We start from the raw sequence: 15,676 nt of genomic DNA, 5'->3' as shown, positions 1-15,676 counted from the left end.
ACCCACGCGCTAGATCCAAATTTTTTAAAATGACTGCTGTGCCTCTTTGTCAACATTAATTTACCGAAGAGAAACTTCGCGAATGTGTATTATTTTTAGACTAGAATAACATTAGAAGGGGACGATGATACTATTGATACTACAAAAAAATTCTCTATTATTCAATATGTCACTCTGATTCGATTTTTTAAAAAACTGTCTTTAAATACTTTTTGATGAATATTTCGCCATTGACCATACAGGTGGAAGCATCCCACCTGGTGGGAAAATATTTGGACCGGGCTAATAAAAATTAGATGTGCTTCTAAAAATGTGCTTTCGGGTTCAGATTTAAAGTGCTGAATTTCCTTTTTTTATTTTTGCCGAATTTTTATAAACGTACATTTGATTTAGCTCGTTATTCATTTATAAAAAGTCATAATATTTTGATCAAATGGAGTCGATGGCCGATTGAAAGGCTTAGGTATACTTTACTTTTGACCTCTAGAATTGATTTCTGGTGGTTTTCGGAGTTGTTCAAAAGCCTCGATTAGATTTTTGAATTTCGCAGTTTCGGAAAATCTGTCATAAAATGGGCCAAAAATCAAGTTCAGCCCCCATAAACTAAGGATTTGCCATTTTTGTAACCGTTTCGGTCGATTTAGGCGTAAATTCAAATTTCAGATTTTTACGTTGTCGTTTTTTGGAAACGAAAATCTTCATTTTTTTTCAAAAATAATAACTCCAGAAAACTTTGTATTTGAACCGGCATTAACAGATTTTGAAAGTTTATGCTGAATCTATCGAGAAGGCCACACTGGAGCTGAATTTCTTTTTGAGCTCATTTTTATGTAATGTTTGCAAAACTTGAAAACCCAAAAAATCCGCAGGTTAATTTGATCAAACGTCAATTTTTTCGTATTTTTCTTAAAATCGTAACTTTTATTTATGAAGGAGAAAAAAAAATCAGTAAACGTGTTTGCATTAAAAGATTGTATACCTAACTATATTTTAACTCAGCAAGTTCATCAGAGAAGATTTTTCATCTTTTCCACGATTTGTTTGTGCTATGTAAGTAGGTATGGCCCTATTTGAACTTTCGATTTATTTGCGAAAAACGTTTCCTTAACTGAAATTAATGTGTACCAGAATTCATGTTGATTTAAGAGGGAAAACGTTGTACCTAATTATATTGAGGTTATACGAACGAATGTAAAAAGATGATAAATTTCAGCCGACGTTTTCATCCTTCGAATTTATCCAGATGAAAAAAAAACCTCGACACGAAATTACTCGGGTGTTTTTTACGTGTAGAAGGTCAGCGGATTTTCAATTTTCAACTAAAATTACCTACCTTAGTGCAAAAAAGTTTTTTTTTGTCCGAAGCCGGGATTTTCTTTCTTTCCTGCGTTTGGTGCTTTTATAGAAAGAAAATTTTTAAAAGCTTTATTTCAAATTTAAACATCACCTGCGAGTATTGTTAACCAATGCAATGGTCGCTTGGTCGCTAATAAATATGTAAATTTTCTTTGTGTAAGTTTTTCGATTACTCTTCAATTTTTTTCCCTGGCGATGTTTTGGTTGTGAGGAAAGAAAATGAAATATTCGTTCGCAATTCGATTTAAATTTTTTTGTTGCTAAAAAAGCTGTATTTTATTTCAGAAGAAAAACTTCAAAGAATTATTCCTTCTTATCAAAAGTTTTCTTTTCTCGGATGTGTCATGAACAGTTGAGATTTTAATTGAGGTGATTCTTGTAACAGCGTTGAAAATAAATATCGAATAGTTGGCATCTTTGGTTAAATTTTCCGGTAGATGCACATTTTTAATGGAAATTGCTGAAAGAAAATTACTTAATTTGAATACCTACACTATGAAAACGTGTAAACAGATCTGTTACCCACCTACTCAAAAAAATAGCGTAGGTACTTTATAAACCTTTTTATTTCGTTAGGTAACATAGTTTTTCATTTTTGAAAAATTGCAATCCTATTTTTTGGTATTTTTTTAGCTGAAAATTTGTGAATAGTATAGACAACCGTGAGAACGGAAAATAGCCAAAACAATTTTTTATTTCTTAAAAGATCATTCAAGATTAAATTTAGCTGCTAGAGCTCGCATTCGAGGAAAGAATTTCGATTTGAGGCAGGAGAGGTAACCATCTGATTTGAGCATTACCTTAAGGAATTTTGCTTAGAGAAGACGTAAATGGAAGCCTAAGTTGTAAAATGGTTCGAAAGTATGGCTCTTTGGGAAAATATTTTATCTCAACGCGTTCTTTTCCCCTGTATAAAGCTTATGTGCATTAAGGTATTTCCATTAAGTTCTATTTAAAATGTAATCAAATTGTATTTTGATACGAAATAAAATGCAAAAGAGGAGAAAAAAAATGAAAAAATGACAAAAAAAATCCTTCAAAATTTTGAAATTCTGCGTAGGGATCTCCGAGTGATATAGAAAAGCCCGGTGCATTTATTGGACCTCCTGGTCCGTCAGGAACGCCGGGCACCGAAGGAAAAAGACCCCCTGGACCTCGGGGTTGTCAGTCTGAAAAACAGGTCAAACTATGGAAAAAAATTGTTTGAAAGTCGGGAAAATTGCTTTGAAAAATAATAGAAATTTTGTGTCAAGTTTACTTGATTATCTCAAAATTATGGCGTGTCGTACTTCGTCAGACTTGGATTTTGAAAAATCATATGTTCGTTTTTTTAAAATGAGTACCTATCTAAGTAATTATTGCTTCTTAAGATTTCTCATATTATGTGGTACTTACATTATAAATATTTGAACCGCCTGATATTTTCTGATTTAATTTAGAAGTGTTCCAAGATTTTAGTTAAGTACGAAGTAATGCAGGTATGCATTAGATACTACATAGTACCTTTAAAGAATAACAAAGTATTGATTGAATGAAAGGTATGTAAAATTCATCAAGGTGGCTCGAATTAGATTTAGGTACCTACTTGTAATTACATATCTTCAAAAATATTCTTTAAAAAATCGTTTTCGCTTGTTTAATATTTCATACGGTGGATACGTCGTAAAAAATGAATATTAATAACCGAAAATCGTTACATTCATCAATTTCTAGTGCTTTATTTATGATAATGACTTAATGAGGTAGTAATTTTGTTCTTTCCACTTTATGAGCTGTGGAAAAAAATGGAAACTGACAATCACTATGGCCCAGTTTCTATTTTATCTATCAATAAAAATGAAATGTCTATTGCATAAAGTTCATTTTCGCTGAAAAAATCGTACTTATTATCTAATCTGATTTTTGAAGTGTGCCTGTGAAAAGGAGGTGTGCAGCTAAATGGTTTGGATTCTGAAAGTCATTAGTTCCACTTGGAAAAAATACTAGATGAATGTGTTGCCTAGCCATCAAATCAAGGTGAACATGGACAGTGAACAAAACTTAAAAATTGGCAATATTTCAAAAAGTATGAAATTTTGAAATTTGAGCTTTGCATCTTTGAGGCCCCTACAAGCTTTTGTTGAAAAAATGAAATAATTATGGGTATGACTAAAACATTTGAAAATTGAATAAATAATATGAAAAGCTTCAGAAAAAAGAAAAAAGTGAAACATTCAATGAAGTAGAGCTTTCCAACTTCTGCTCAAATATCTTGAAAGCTGAAGTCTCTTTTAAAAAAATCTATAATTTTGTTTCTCTTCAGTTTTTTTTTTCATAATTACATATGTAATCTTCTGTTTTTCTTAAAAATTGATTTTTTGTGATGAAAAATTCGACATTTTTTGACATGAACGATCAAAGTTTTAAATTGTTGTTCAAAAAGCTTCTAAGAACCTTCTAAAAAAAGTAATTACGTTCTTTGGTGGAAAATTTTGTGTTTTACAATTTTGTTTCTCTTCATTTTCAAAAAATTTCAATTTTTTGATTCATTCAAGTTGAACTTTCCATATTTTGCTTATAATATCAAACAAAGTTCTGTAAAGTGAACCTCGTTTTTTTTAAAGATTAGATGACACCATTTAAGATGAAAAAAAAATTGAATACCTAAGGTATGTACTTGTATTTGTTTTGTAGGTAAGATACTCAAAGTTTTGTTTCTGAGCTTTATGACCAGCTAGAACTTGGAAAAAATTAAAGGAGTCTAAAATGAAATGCTCACATTGGTTTTATCATTTTTTAAATCCTTTCCTACCAACTCAAAAACTTATAGGTTTTTGATTTGGAACCAAAGAAAGTTGACAGTTCCAAAATAGTTCAATACCTAGGTTTTGTACAGTTTTTTTTTAATACAATTTTGTAATAGGAAGGTACCTAATTAAGAAAAATTTGAAATTTTTCCTCAATTAATTTTGTGCTGGATAAAAGAAGGCTCGTCTACCGAACTACATCGTGATCAAGATTTTCTCATTAAAAATAATAGAAGTTCTCTGAGAAAAAATGCAAAATATTTCATTTTTCCAGTATTTTTCAAAACACGAAAATACGTAGGTATGAACCCCTTACTCAGAAAATAGATAAAAGAAAAGAAAAAAATGCCCATATTTCAAAGATTTTTTACAGTACATTTCGGATGTCACAGGAAAAGCGATCACTCTATTCATTCCCTCTCCTCCCCCCGACTGCGCCACCGCTGAAGGATTATCTAAATTCTTGACAGGTTTATCGAGAAGTAGGAGGACTTATTCGACGTGCGTTACATCTACGAGTAGGTTTGTGAAGCATTTGAGTTGGTAACTTTTGTAGACCGTCTTTTGTACCTACTCGATGAAATGGTACAGAATTTGAAATATAAAAGCGAATTTCATTGTTTGAAGTTTTACTTATTCCGCGAGATAGGTAGTTAATTAACAATGGAATTTGTCTTGTTATGAAAACACTCTAAGGCGATTAATAAAGCTCGCTGTCGCTGCGAGTTCGAAAATTATTGATGAATGATGGTTTTATCATCGCCGTTTCGAAACTGTACGAATGTTTAGCTTCGGCTCTCGTTTTTGTTGCTCGAAATTCGTTATAAAGAATTAATAGTTATATTTCTACCACATCGAACAAAATATTATGGATCATTTGGGAGAGAAAAAAATGCTATTTGTGTTTACTCACGGTGAAACCGATACCAACGGTGGCAGAAAAATTTCCTGTTTGAAATTGACCCGTGTTGAATCTCACCAACAGTGTAGTTTTACCAACTCCGCTATCTCCGAGTAAAATCGTCTAAAACAAAATTATTTTAATTTTTTTAAAAATGTACCTAGTTGAAAATAAAATGCGATGGAATAATTTAAAGATAGGTAGGTACTTTAAATCGAGACTCAAAAATATCAAACAGTTTTGCATTACTCGTCCCCATAAGACAGAGAGCATGTAAACTTCAATTAGAAAATATCCAATAAATTTTAAAATTAACGAATGACATCGTAAGCAACCATTTCCAGGGCATACACGCACTTACTTATTTGTGAAATTTGATGAAAATGACTACCTATCATTTACCTTTTGATTAAATTTGTTAATTTTTACGCAGTTTTCAATACTATTTAATTTGATAATTTAATCGAATTACCTTCGTGGAACGTTGAATGTTTTTATTCTGCTGAATGCATTGATGAAAACCGTATTCCTTTTGGAAATGTTTAGCAGAACGTAACTACTACGAGTAATTCCGGAACTACGTAGGTATTTTAATTTATTTTTAAGTTTGGTTATTGCGATTGCGATTTGCGATTTACAACATTCCTAATAAAGTAGAATCATCTTAACCCTTATGATGATTAGCGCCAAGCAAAAGCTGTTCTGATTCTTCTTACTTTATGCAGCAATTGGCATTCTTGTGAGCTTTTCAGTAAGTGTACCGGTGGCTTGTAATCTCGATATCCGGTTGGAGAAGGATGTGGGGTGATTTTTTTTGGTACATCTAAATCAGCATTTTCTTCGTCCGAACCGATAAATACGTCGTCGCTCATATTATCGTCCGTTGTGGTCATTTTATAAAACTCGCTATTTATACCATTCTAACTGAAATTAATTGAATTATAATTTTATATTAATTAAAAAAATTACCTCGGGAATTATATAGGTAACATTATGAAAAAGATAACATATTTTTTTCATTTTTTTCTTTTTTACAAGAATTTAAAATGTAAATTACTCTGCTACGAGGATGATTTGAATTAATAAAATCATCTAGTCAATTTTCGCTATAAAAATGTAATACGATCGTTCGATTATAGCGAAAATATGTTACTTTGGAAAAATTGATACGCTAATAAAATCGTAACCGTTCTTACTTGGCACAATACGAATTAGTCTTTTTAGTGGCAGTTTTACCGGAAAGCTTACATTAGTAAAACATTACGATGAAAATGAAAAATTTAAAAATAACACGCGAGATCGTGACGACCTAATAAGCGAATACGAATGCAATTTACAAACTTGTATAGATAAAAGACAAAAATCATAAACAGTACGTTGTATCTGTAGGGTGTGTGCCGAAGAGTGTTTTAAAACGTAACCGAGTTGAAGTTATCAACAGGATGCCATTTTAAACTAGGTCGTCCGATAAATAGGTATAAGTTGAAAAAAAATTGCAATCTTTGTATTGTTGCGTCTTGGAACGGTCGTAAATGAAATGCTAACAAGTATATCAATTTTTCATCGCACGTGATTCTTAATTGGGCAAAATTTTCCTTCATTTGTAATTCAAATGTTTTCTTTTTTCAAGCATACGTTATGGCTACACTGAAGGAAATCAATTTTTGCCGAAATGATAAAAGATGCGGGTGGTATTTCTGAATGAAACGGTATTTGCGAAGGGTGCGACGCCAAAGGGGGTAAATGTCGCGGGAAATTAAGCAAGATATATGAGTCTAGGATTACATACTTACGTTTGTCCCTTCAGGCTGTTTCCAAGTTCCCGTTTTTTTGAACCGTTATGTTGTTGAATTTCCTGGTATTGATGACTTGCAGTGATTTTTATTTTTTTTTAAATTTTTTTTGCGAAAAACGAATATAAAATATCTAGAAGTAGGAATAAGCGTGCGATAGTTTTTTGTTAAATCTTTCGACTAAAAGGCATAGCAGTGTAACGGCAGAAAATTATTCAGTGAAGGGAAAAACAAAGATGAAATTATCAACTTTTAACTTTTAGATGCCAATTCCCTTGATTCTCGACTGAAAATATTAAACTCTACCAAAACTTATAGCAGAAAATCATAAATTTCGTAAATTTGCTCATAAAAACTACATTTTTCTCTAAGTATTTACTGAAACTTGGAACTTTACGATTACAGGGAAAAATGAGGTAAGTTTGTTCCTTACGGTCCTTTCTTACGAAATATGTGCACAACAGAAAAATTAAAATAGAGGCTGAGGCTATAAAAATATTTCAAATATCCAAGTCAGATGATGAGATGTTCTGCTTGGTCATTTTTTCGAATTTTCCCTGCTTAAATCCGCTTAGTAATCTCAAAAAACTTGTAACAATAAAAAAAAAATAGCCCCAAAAAAATTTGCATTATAATTATATTGAAGTAAAACTTTTAAAATTTAAGTTGCTTCTAATTATTCTGGTTTTGTTAGGTGGAATGTCTCCTCGTCCCTTCCAACTGAATTTTTTCACTCCTAAAACGTCATTTTTCAAATGCCCATCTCTGAAAAAATTCGATCAACTGAATTCAATCAATTAATTTGTTGATAGGTGACATTTAAATGAAATTTATTAGTGAGTGGTGACTTGCATCAGCTTAACTACCTCTCATTAAAAAAGAAATTCCCAAAAATTCATGTAGGTACCTATTTTTATTTTGTTTAATCGAATAATCGAAAAAACTGCGATGAATTGAATACATTTTACTGGTTAAAATTTGTCTTATTGGTTTTAATTTTATTCGGTTACTTGGTTGCAATCGACTGATGAATGAAGTAAATCCATTAAATTGATTAATAAGTAATTGGTATTGAAACATTTCTAAGCAATTTTTTTTACGAAATAAGTAGATACCTACAGTACCTACCTATCTTATGAAATTTCAGACCTTTTATTTAGGTTGAAAAAAAAATCAATTCCTGAGACTAAATCTTTAATTTTTTTAAATGAAAAAAATGCACACGTTTTGGTTTTAGTGCTACGAAATTTTGGGAATTGAAAAGAAAATTGAAAATATTGGCGAAGTTTTGCATAACTTGACATTTTGTAGATCTGTTTGTGTTTAGGTACTATAGTTTCCTTATCAAGGAGCACACTCGTAACCCTCACCTCGCTCTCTTTAGAGAAACAAACGAATGAGCAGCCACACTGTTTGTAATTCTAATTTCTCATTCTATGAGGAACAATTTTATCAAAGGCTGCAGTATAGGTAGTTATGATACATATGAAATGATATAAAAATATACCGGTGTTTTTATGCACCCTATGTATAGGTATGGTGTGGGTAATCTCTTTGATAATTTGTAGCCTGAGGCAAGCAACACGAGCCACAAATAGTGGTAAGCCTACTTGATATACAAGGTGATCGAAAAACACCCGAAGGTATTTCATTTACTACTCGCATGTACCTAATATCGTATTCGTATTTTTATTCTTGTTTCAGGTTCAGAACAACTCAAATATTGCAGTAATACCTAACCGGAGCAATCTAATTCATAATTTCATCAATTCTAATGAAATTTAAAAAAAAAAACAGTTTTTATCACAAACATTGTTAAATGAACAGATTTTAATTTTTAATAGGTATTTTACAAATGACTGTATTTTTTTTTTGTTTTTTTGGAATCACCCTGTTGATGTGTGAAATAATCGTAAACATGCAACTCAATTTTTGAGCAGATGTTTTACGGTTCTTTTACGTTTTGTTTTGTTCTATACTCTAAAGAGTGGTATGGTTGCAGCCTAACAATTCTTTTCTTACGGTGCGTTCAGGTATGAGTCTAAATACGAGTTTGTGATCAAGCATCTGCCAGGTAGTATCCAACGTAGAAACATCTGGCATTCAGAAAACAATAAATGTTGCTGAAACCCTTTGCTACGAAACGACCGGCTCGAAGATGTTTTTAAGGTAGCATTAAATTACGATTACGATTCATCAATGATTGTACGCATTGAAAGTTTGAAATCTTATGTATAGAAACTGTAGTGGATTTTGAAAAATATTTTATTATTTATTAAATAGAGTAAATGCTGATTATTGGGATGATGGTTTATTTCAATGAGTGTTCAAAATATTGACTGATTTAGAAGGTACCTACATGAGATAATGAATTAATTGTCAAAATGCATCTATACCTACTTACCTCTACATATCCTTGGATGCGAACTCAGTATACTTAGTACGTAAGACTTACTTACAGTTAGTTATGCATCATGCATGCGATTTTAAAACATGCAATTAAATTAATGCTCACTTATTTTTTTTTTTTAAAGAACTGATGGGATATCTTCTTCAAATCAATAGGTACCTACCTACTCTTCATGAACCCCCATTCCATCATGATAGTGAATTTACAAATTTTGATTTTTTATGAATGAATGAATGTTTCAGGTAATTCAGAACGAGAATTTCATGAAGACCTCTAACAGCGGCGGGAAGATAATGTGTTTTTCGACCTGCTATTTCTTAATTTTGTGAGCATCAAATGACTGGATGAGTGAGACTACGTAAGGAGACATTATTATTCATTTATTTCATTTTATTATTCTTATTTCAAATTACTCGTAGGTAAAGTAGGTAAATAAAAAAAAAAATATAAAAACAAAATACCAAAACGCGGGTACTGAACGGTACACTTTAAATATTTACGTTTATGACAACACTGCTTCAATAACTTGATTCCGCGAATCAGAACCTCTCGCATACTCTTGTCGTCATTGACGCATTTTCTGCTGTGTATTTCCCTGTTTTGTGTGTATGTTGTGTTATCGTAGTATTCTGATCGGTGTTTACGTTATCATCTTTCCAAATTTTGTTATTTTGACTCATATAAAATAATTATATTTCACCTAATTAAGTGTGCATCGTTTATTAAATTACTTAATAATGTGTTTCATGAAGCGCAAAAACCCATGAATGGTTGAGTTTTAATGTTTCTTCGTCATCTTATGTTGGTGCTGAAGTAAAGTGCAACCTGAGTGCCATTGAATAATCTGGATTAAAGAAGAAAGGGTTATTATTCATTCTTAAAAATGGGTGATCGAGTTTACGCTGCGGAAAAAATCATGAAAAAACGTGTCCGTCGAGTAAGTTTGTAGTATTATTTATTCATTCATTTTGATTCTGAATTTTGATCAATTTGGAAAGTGTGTTAAAATTATATATGGTTTCAGGGCAAAGTTGAATATTTCGTGAAATGGAAAGGTTGGAGCCAAAAGTAAGTCATTAACTTCAGTGTTCAATTTTTTGTATGATAATGATACATTTAGTTTTGATTTTGAACAGTCGAGGGGCTGGTTTGAAAAATCACCAATGTAAAAAAAAATTTAAAATTTTTATGACTTGTTTTTCGAAAGAAAATTTGGAAAGAAATTCCATAAAATCATGTTTCGTTAATTTTTTCAAATTTTAAAGATGACTGTCAGCGTTTTTAGTGGAAAATTTCAAGAACATTAAATTTTTTGCATTTTCTAAACGATGGCTCAATTTGGTGAAAAATCTATTATAGCTACAAAATCAAATTGTCAACACCAAATTTGATTGTAGTATGATTATTTTAGTCTCCTGTGAAATTTGATTTTTTGAAAGAATCTCCCATTTTAATATTGTGTTTATGACAAGAACAGTCGTAGTTCACACGAGTCATATTTTAATGTGAAACTAGTGATGTTGATCTCTTGTGAATGAAAATTTTTTATTATTAAATAACATTAGAAAACTTGAATTGATTTTTTTCATTTTTTAAATGATTTATTTTCTAATGTATGTTAAAAATTCTGAATTATTTTCAAACTACATGAATTATGTAATTAATTATTGTTACTATTAGTATCAACTAGGTATCAATTTCATCCATTTTTTCATTTTAGGGAATTTTTTGTTGGTTTTCTTGCTTGTATGTCATGTTTTGATTTTTGATGTTTTTTTTTCAATTTTTAAAATTATTTTCCAAACAATAAAATAGAATTGATTTTAAAATAATCAGTCAATCAAAAAACTGGAAGAGTGGCAATTTTTTTCAATTTTCGAATACATTAATTTTAAATTGACATCACTATGTTAAACTATAATCCTTGAAAATTTGCTGCTGATTTTTGAGAGAGTAATTTTTTAATTTTTAATAATTTTTTCAGACATAGTACATGGGAACCTGAAGAAAATATCTTGGATGCTCGTTTAATTGATATTTTTGAACAAACGTGAGTTATTTTAAAATTATCTGTAATTTGGTAATTTTGATCTCAACAGAGTTGTCTAATAATGGTTTTTCAACAGGCAAAAAAATGAACAGCAGTCTCATAAAAGAGGAAATAAACGAAAGCACCATCAAGTAAATTATTTTTCCTATCTAGGGTTGAAAAGTACTACTTTTCCAACCTCGCGAGAATCGCTCGGATGTAAAAATAAGTACTTTCCACCCTTGTTCAGGAAAAATTACTTCATTAAACTCGGAGAAAAAGTGATTTTGAACTCGTGTGAGTTGTTCCCCTCACTTCGTTCGGGTCACAAACCTCACCCTCGTCAAAAATCACTTTTTCGGCCCTCGTTGTGTAATATACTATTGTATTTATTTATTTATTTATTTATTTATTTATTTGTTTTTACTTTTTTACTTTTCGAACAGCGCAAATCTGTGTATAGGAAAGTATTGTAATCGGTCGATTTTGATGGAATTACATGTTTTGAGACCAAAGAAATATTTTGAGATTATTTTGAGCACGATGTTCCGTGGGTGTGTGAGACTCGATAATTTGGGTCTTTACATTTATCATGCTTTAGATTACATATAAAAGGTTATACTCGTCCAGGATAGTAAAATTATGGAAACAAAAAAAAAAAAAAAAAAAAGAAAAGAGTAGAAAAGGAGAACACAATGGTCCAAAGAGCCTCTGAAATTCTATTTCTTTTCGTCAGTAGGAGATCGAACAGTGATGTGATGCATGCATCACGATTTATTTGTTTTCTCAATTGCTCGAATATGACTTTTAATCATTTTAGATGGTGTCGAATGAACCGCCGGAACCTGTGAGAGGTGATGCTGATGAAAGTGCTGCGAATGATGAAACACTAGTTGGCGAAGATAGTCACAATGAGACTGATTCGATGCGAACCAATTCTTCCAAAAAAGTTGAAACAACTGAAAATTCATCCTGTAGTGAGAAACAGTCAACTGAAGGTGTGCACGTTGTTTTTGATTTTCGTATAAAAAAAAAATCAACATTTTTAATAATCGTGTTGTTTTTTTTTTAATATGAAGCTGAGAAAGAAGAAAACACTTCCCAGTCAACTAATACGAAAAATAATAAATTTAAGAAAGAAAACGTCGAGGTTTCCGATGGCGGCGATAGCAGCAGTAGCGAAGATTCCATTCCTCTTGCTCGACGAAAAGAATCATCTGGAACAAAACGAAAAGCTGAAGTATTATCAAAGTTATTTCCGAAGGAATCTGGTAAAATTGGTGTGAAAATCACAACAAGTCCTCCTAATGGATCATCCAAAGTTCCAAAATTGAGCTCACCTACAAATCCTAAGACTCCTCTTACACCATGTGATGTGAGTATCAAATATCAATGCTGTACTTGTATGGTAAATCGTGAATTATATTTTGACGTGGATACGTTTTTTGCGCCGGTGGTCTGTCCGAAATTAGCTCCACGCTGATTGTATAACGCTGACTTTTGAAAACTTGGAAAAAATTGGATCATTTTAGAAAAAATTCCGTTTGTCAATTTTTTAAAACCTTTAAAAAAATGACTAATTTCTGATATTTTAATACTGGACTTTTAAAAACTTGGATCAATATGATATCTGATTATGGATTGTAAAAATTATGTCAAACTCGACTGTCTGATATTTTGTCAAGCTTTTCGTTTCATTTTGAATTTTCAGCATTGTGATAACTTAAGCAAGGCAAGCAAAGAACATATCCATGATTAAAAACTTTCTTTGGAGAAGAGACTTTATTTTCATTTGTTGATCTAATTTGTAATTCTTCTTTATTTATGCCAGTCTGCTAGTAAATCAAGCTCGAAGAAGTCGCCTACAGTTAGTCCGTCTACCGCAAATGCTGATAATTCACAGTTTATTTTCACCAGCAAGAATTCATCATCAGGGATTGAATCAAAATCGTCACCCAGTGATAGCAAACCGGTCGCTAATGTTTCTCCTAAAGTAGTTTTAGTGAGTTGCTGCAATAAAGAAGCAGAGAATCGCCTGTGATATTGATCACAGTAAATTTCATTCATTTTTTAATTTTCAGGAAGCAGATACTCGAACAAAAGAAGATAAAGGGAATAAAACTCACACACAGGAGCCAAAAAAATCAGATACAGAAAAAATATCACCCATTGCCAAAGGTGACACCGCGAGGACCATCTCGCCTCCTTCAGATTCCACCACCAGCGACAAAACGTCTTCCAATACGGTCGCAGATAAACACGAAAGTGCCACCAATGATAAACACGGTATTGTTGAAAGTAATAAAAAACCATCTTCAAAAGATGATTCACAAACTACCACCACTGATAAAGTGCCAAAAAAGAAAGTTGACTTAGTCAGCTCAACAGCAACTAATGATGAAAATAATGTCAATGGTGTGAAACCTGCCAATAACAAACACAACAATAATAACGCTTTCACCGCCGATTTAAATAAACAACCTCCAATGGTTATTAAAACTGTGTTAACAAATCCAGGCCACGAGTACTGGAGGATGAAAAATCCTGTCGCTGATAGAATTTTTATTACCGATGTTACCGTTGATTTGAATACAGTCACTATCCGAGAATGTGCTACCGAAAAAGGATTTTTCAAGGAAAGACAAGCTCGGTGAATCGGATGTTTGACAATGTTCAGAATGTTATATACCTGTAGGTCTTCCATTCATTTCAGACTCGTTGTTTTATCGCTAATTTGTTAGCATTGTTTATGATGACGATGTGTTCAGCATTCAATCAGGTAATCGCTGATTTAAGCGAATTATTCAAGTCTTATCTTTCTGTTTCCTTTTAATTTAAATTTTGTTTCGATTGTTGAATCAATAAGTTTCATCTTCTATTTTATGAGCTACATTGAAAGTAAAAAGCTCACTTGATGATCAGAAGAAAAACAAAACAAAACTTTGTTGAAATTCATTTTGTAGAAAAATTGTGGTTCTCAGCTCATAATGGTGTTTGTATATGTTAGGTAGACGTACCTATCTTCAACGATATAATACAAATATTTATATGAAGAACCAACATTTACGATACCTAAGTAGTAAAGTACATTATCAAAAATTGAAAAAATTGTGTAAATGTACCAAAAATATGAATAAAAATTCAGAAATTGAGTGATTAACTTTTTTACGTTGTTCAAACAATTCCATGTAATATTCCGTTGAAAGCACAATTTTTGATTTTCGAAATGTATACTCTTATTCTATGATTTCTATGTATTCCAACTATTGCTTAAATTAATTTCATATTGATTGATTGATTGTGATTTTTTTTTTAATACTAAAAAACCAGTAGTAGGCTACATCTGATTAGCTCGCATGTTCTATTAAGGTTACTTATAAAGTGAAAACTTGAGTGACTCAAATCTCAATGGTTCAAAAGTATGAATTGACGTCACAGTCTCCGTGGTTCATTAGAAAAAAAATCTGTTTGGATAAAAATTTAAAAAATCTTGTCCTACTGAAATTATTTACAACTTGATGTTTGATTTATTGTGAATTTCAATTACAATTCATTCATCATATTTTTTTTTTTTAAATGAATGAATGAATGAATGAATGAATTGATTAATTAACAATAATTGCGATTAGACTTGTATTAATGAATGTTTTTTTGTTTTTTTTTTGTACATTTCGGAAGATGAAACATTTGATGTTTATTTTTAATTTTTTTTATTTATTAATAATCATGTACATTACTGTAAAGAAACTTGACGAATTTTTTAATTTAAAATACAGGGTGTTCCAGAAATCGTCCGCCAGAATTCAAATGCGGATAGTATTCGAAAAGACGAATAACAACGTTGTCATGATTGGTTGCCTATTTTATGAGCTGAAGAAGTTATATGTATGTTCTGGAAATTACCTGCTAGGTAATCATCAAAAATAAGTAAATATTTGGGTCATTCAAAAATGATGCCCGTAACCCATAGTACCTAACCTACTCGAATGAACAAACAGATAATTTTATGATGACTAATTAGTAATTACCTATTTCCAAAATTACAAGGACAACTTGAAAATTGTTCCTTCAGTTATTTAAATAATCAAAACATTTGGGTGCTTAAGAGTTTTAATGAATTTTTCGAAAGTTAGTGAATTTCCGGTTTTACGGAGCACATGACTCCTTCAGTTCACAAGATAGACAACCAGCCATGGAAACGTTTTCTGTTGGTCTTTTCGAGGACTATCTGCAGTTGAATTTTTGGCGGAAGATCCCTGTATAATAGGGTACAACGTAGTGTGATAGAATACGAATACACTGATAATTTGAAACACATTTTAAATGTTGATTTGATGTTATAGAATCACCACAATGATTTATTATTAATAAATATGCATTTAATTAATAACGGATGTTTGT

General features: G+C 31.3%; 3 protein-coding genes across 6 annotated transcripts in view; 2 read left to right on the top strand and 1 right to left on the bottom strand.

The window, feature by feature from the left end:
- The window catches only part of WDR79 (WD repeat domain 79), a 29,971-nt gene extending 20,833 nt beyond the window's left edge, over window positions 1-9,138 (top strand). For all 3 annotated transcript variants that reach the window (XR_010557418.1, XR_010557416.1, XR_010557417.1), the window contains one exon: window positions 8,541-9,138. The gene's annotated coding sequence lies outside the window, so the exon portion shown is untranslated. The remainder of the gene's footprint in view (window positions 1-8,540) is intronic.
- On the bottom strand, window positions 5,056-6,594 carry LOC135838480 (uncharacterized). The gene is made up of 4 exons (XM_065354129.1): window positions 6,240-6,594; window positions 5,760-5,967; window positions 5,516-5,688; window positions 5,056-5,166 (listed from the first exon to the last, which is right to left on the bottom strand). The coding sequence occupies exons 2-4, from the start codon at window positions 5,934-5,936 to the stop codon at window positions 5,118-5,120; spliced, it is 399 nt and encodes a 132-aa protein (XP_065210201.1). The 5' UTR covers window positions 5,937-5,967; window positions 6,240-6,594; the 3' UTR covers window positions 5,056-5,117.
- LOC135838475 (polycomb group protein Pc-like) lies at window positions 9,137-15,665 on the top strand. Of its 2 annotated transcripts, XM_065354119.1 has the most exons (11): window positions 9,137-9,276; window positions 9,371-9,401; window positions 9,489-9,604; window positions 9,999-10,183; window positions 10,271-10,314; window positions 11,231-11,296; window positions 11,373-11,427; window positions 12,096-12,273; window positions 12,355-12,650; window positions 13,107-13,277; window positions 13,357-15,665. In XM_065354119.1, the coding sequence occupies exons 4-11, from the start codon at window positions 10,130-10,132 to the stop codon at window positions 13,927-13,929; spliced, it is 1,437 nt and encodes a 478-aa protein (XP_065210191.1). In that variant the 5' UTR covers window positions 9,137-9,276; window positions 9,371-9,401; window positions 9,489-9,604; window positions 9,999-10,129; the 3' UTR covers window positions 13,930-15,665. The 2 variants fall into 2 exon arrangements, with proteins under 2 accessions (XP_065210191.1, XP_065210192.1); XM_065354120.1 differs by lacking the exon at window positions 9,371-9,401 and having other exon boundaries at window positions 9,146-9,276.
- Window positions 15,666-15,676: the final 11 nt, after the last annotated feature.

Source organism: Planococcus citri, chromosome 3, assembly GCF_950023065.1.
Source record: "Planococcus citri chromosome 3, ihPlaCitr1.1, whole genome shotgun sequence".
Lineage (NCBI taxonomy): Eukaryota > Metazoa > Arthropoda > Insecta > Hemiptera > Pseudococcidae > Planococcus > Planococcus citri.
Note: the sequence above shows the minus strand (reverse complement) of the source record. Positions and strands in the feature narration are given on the sequence as shown.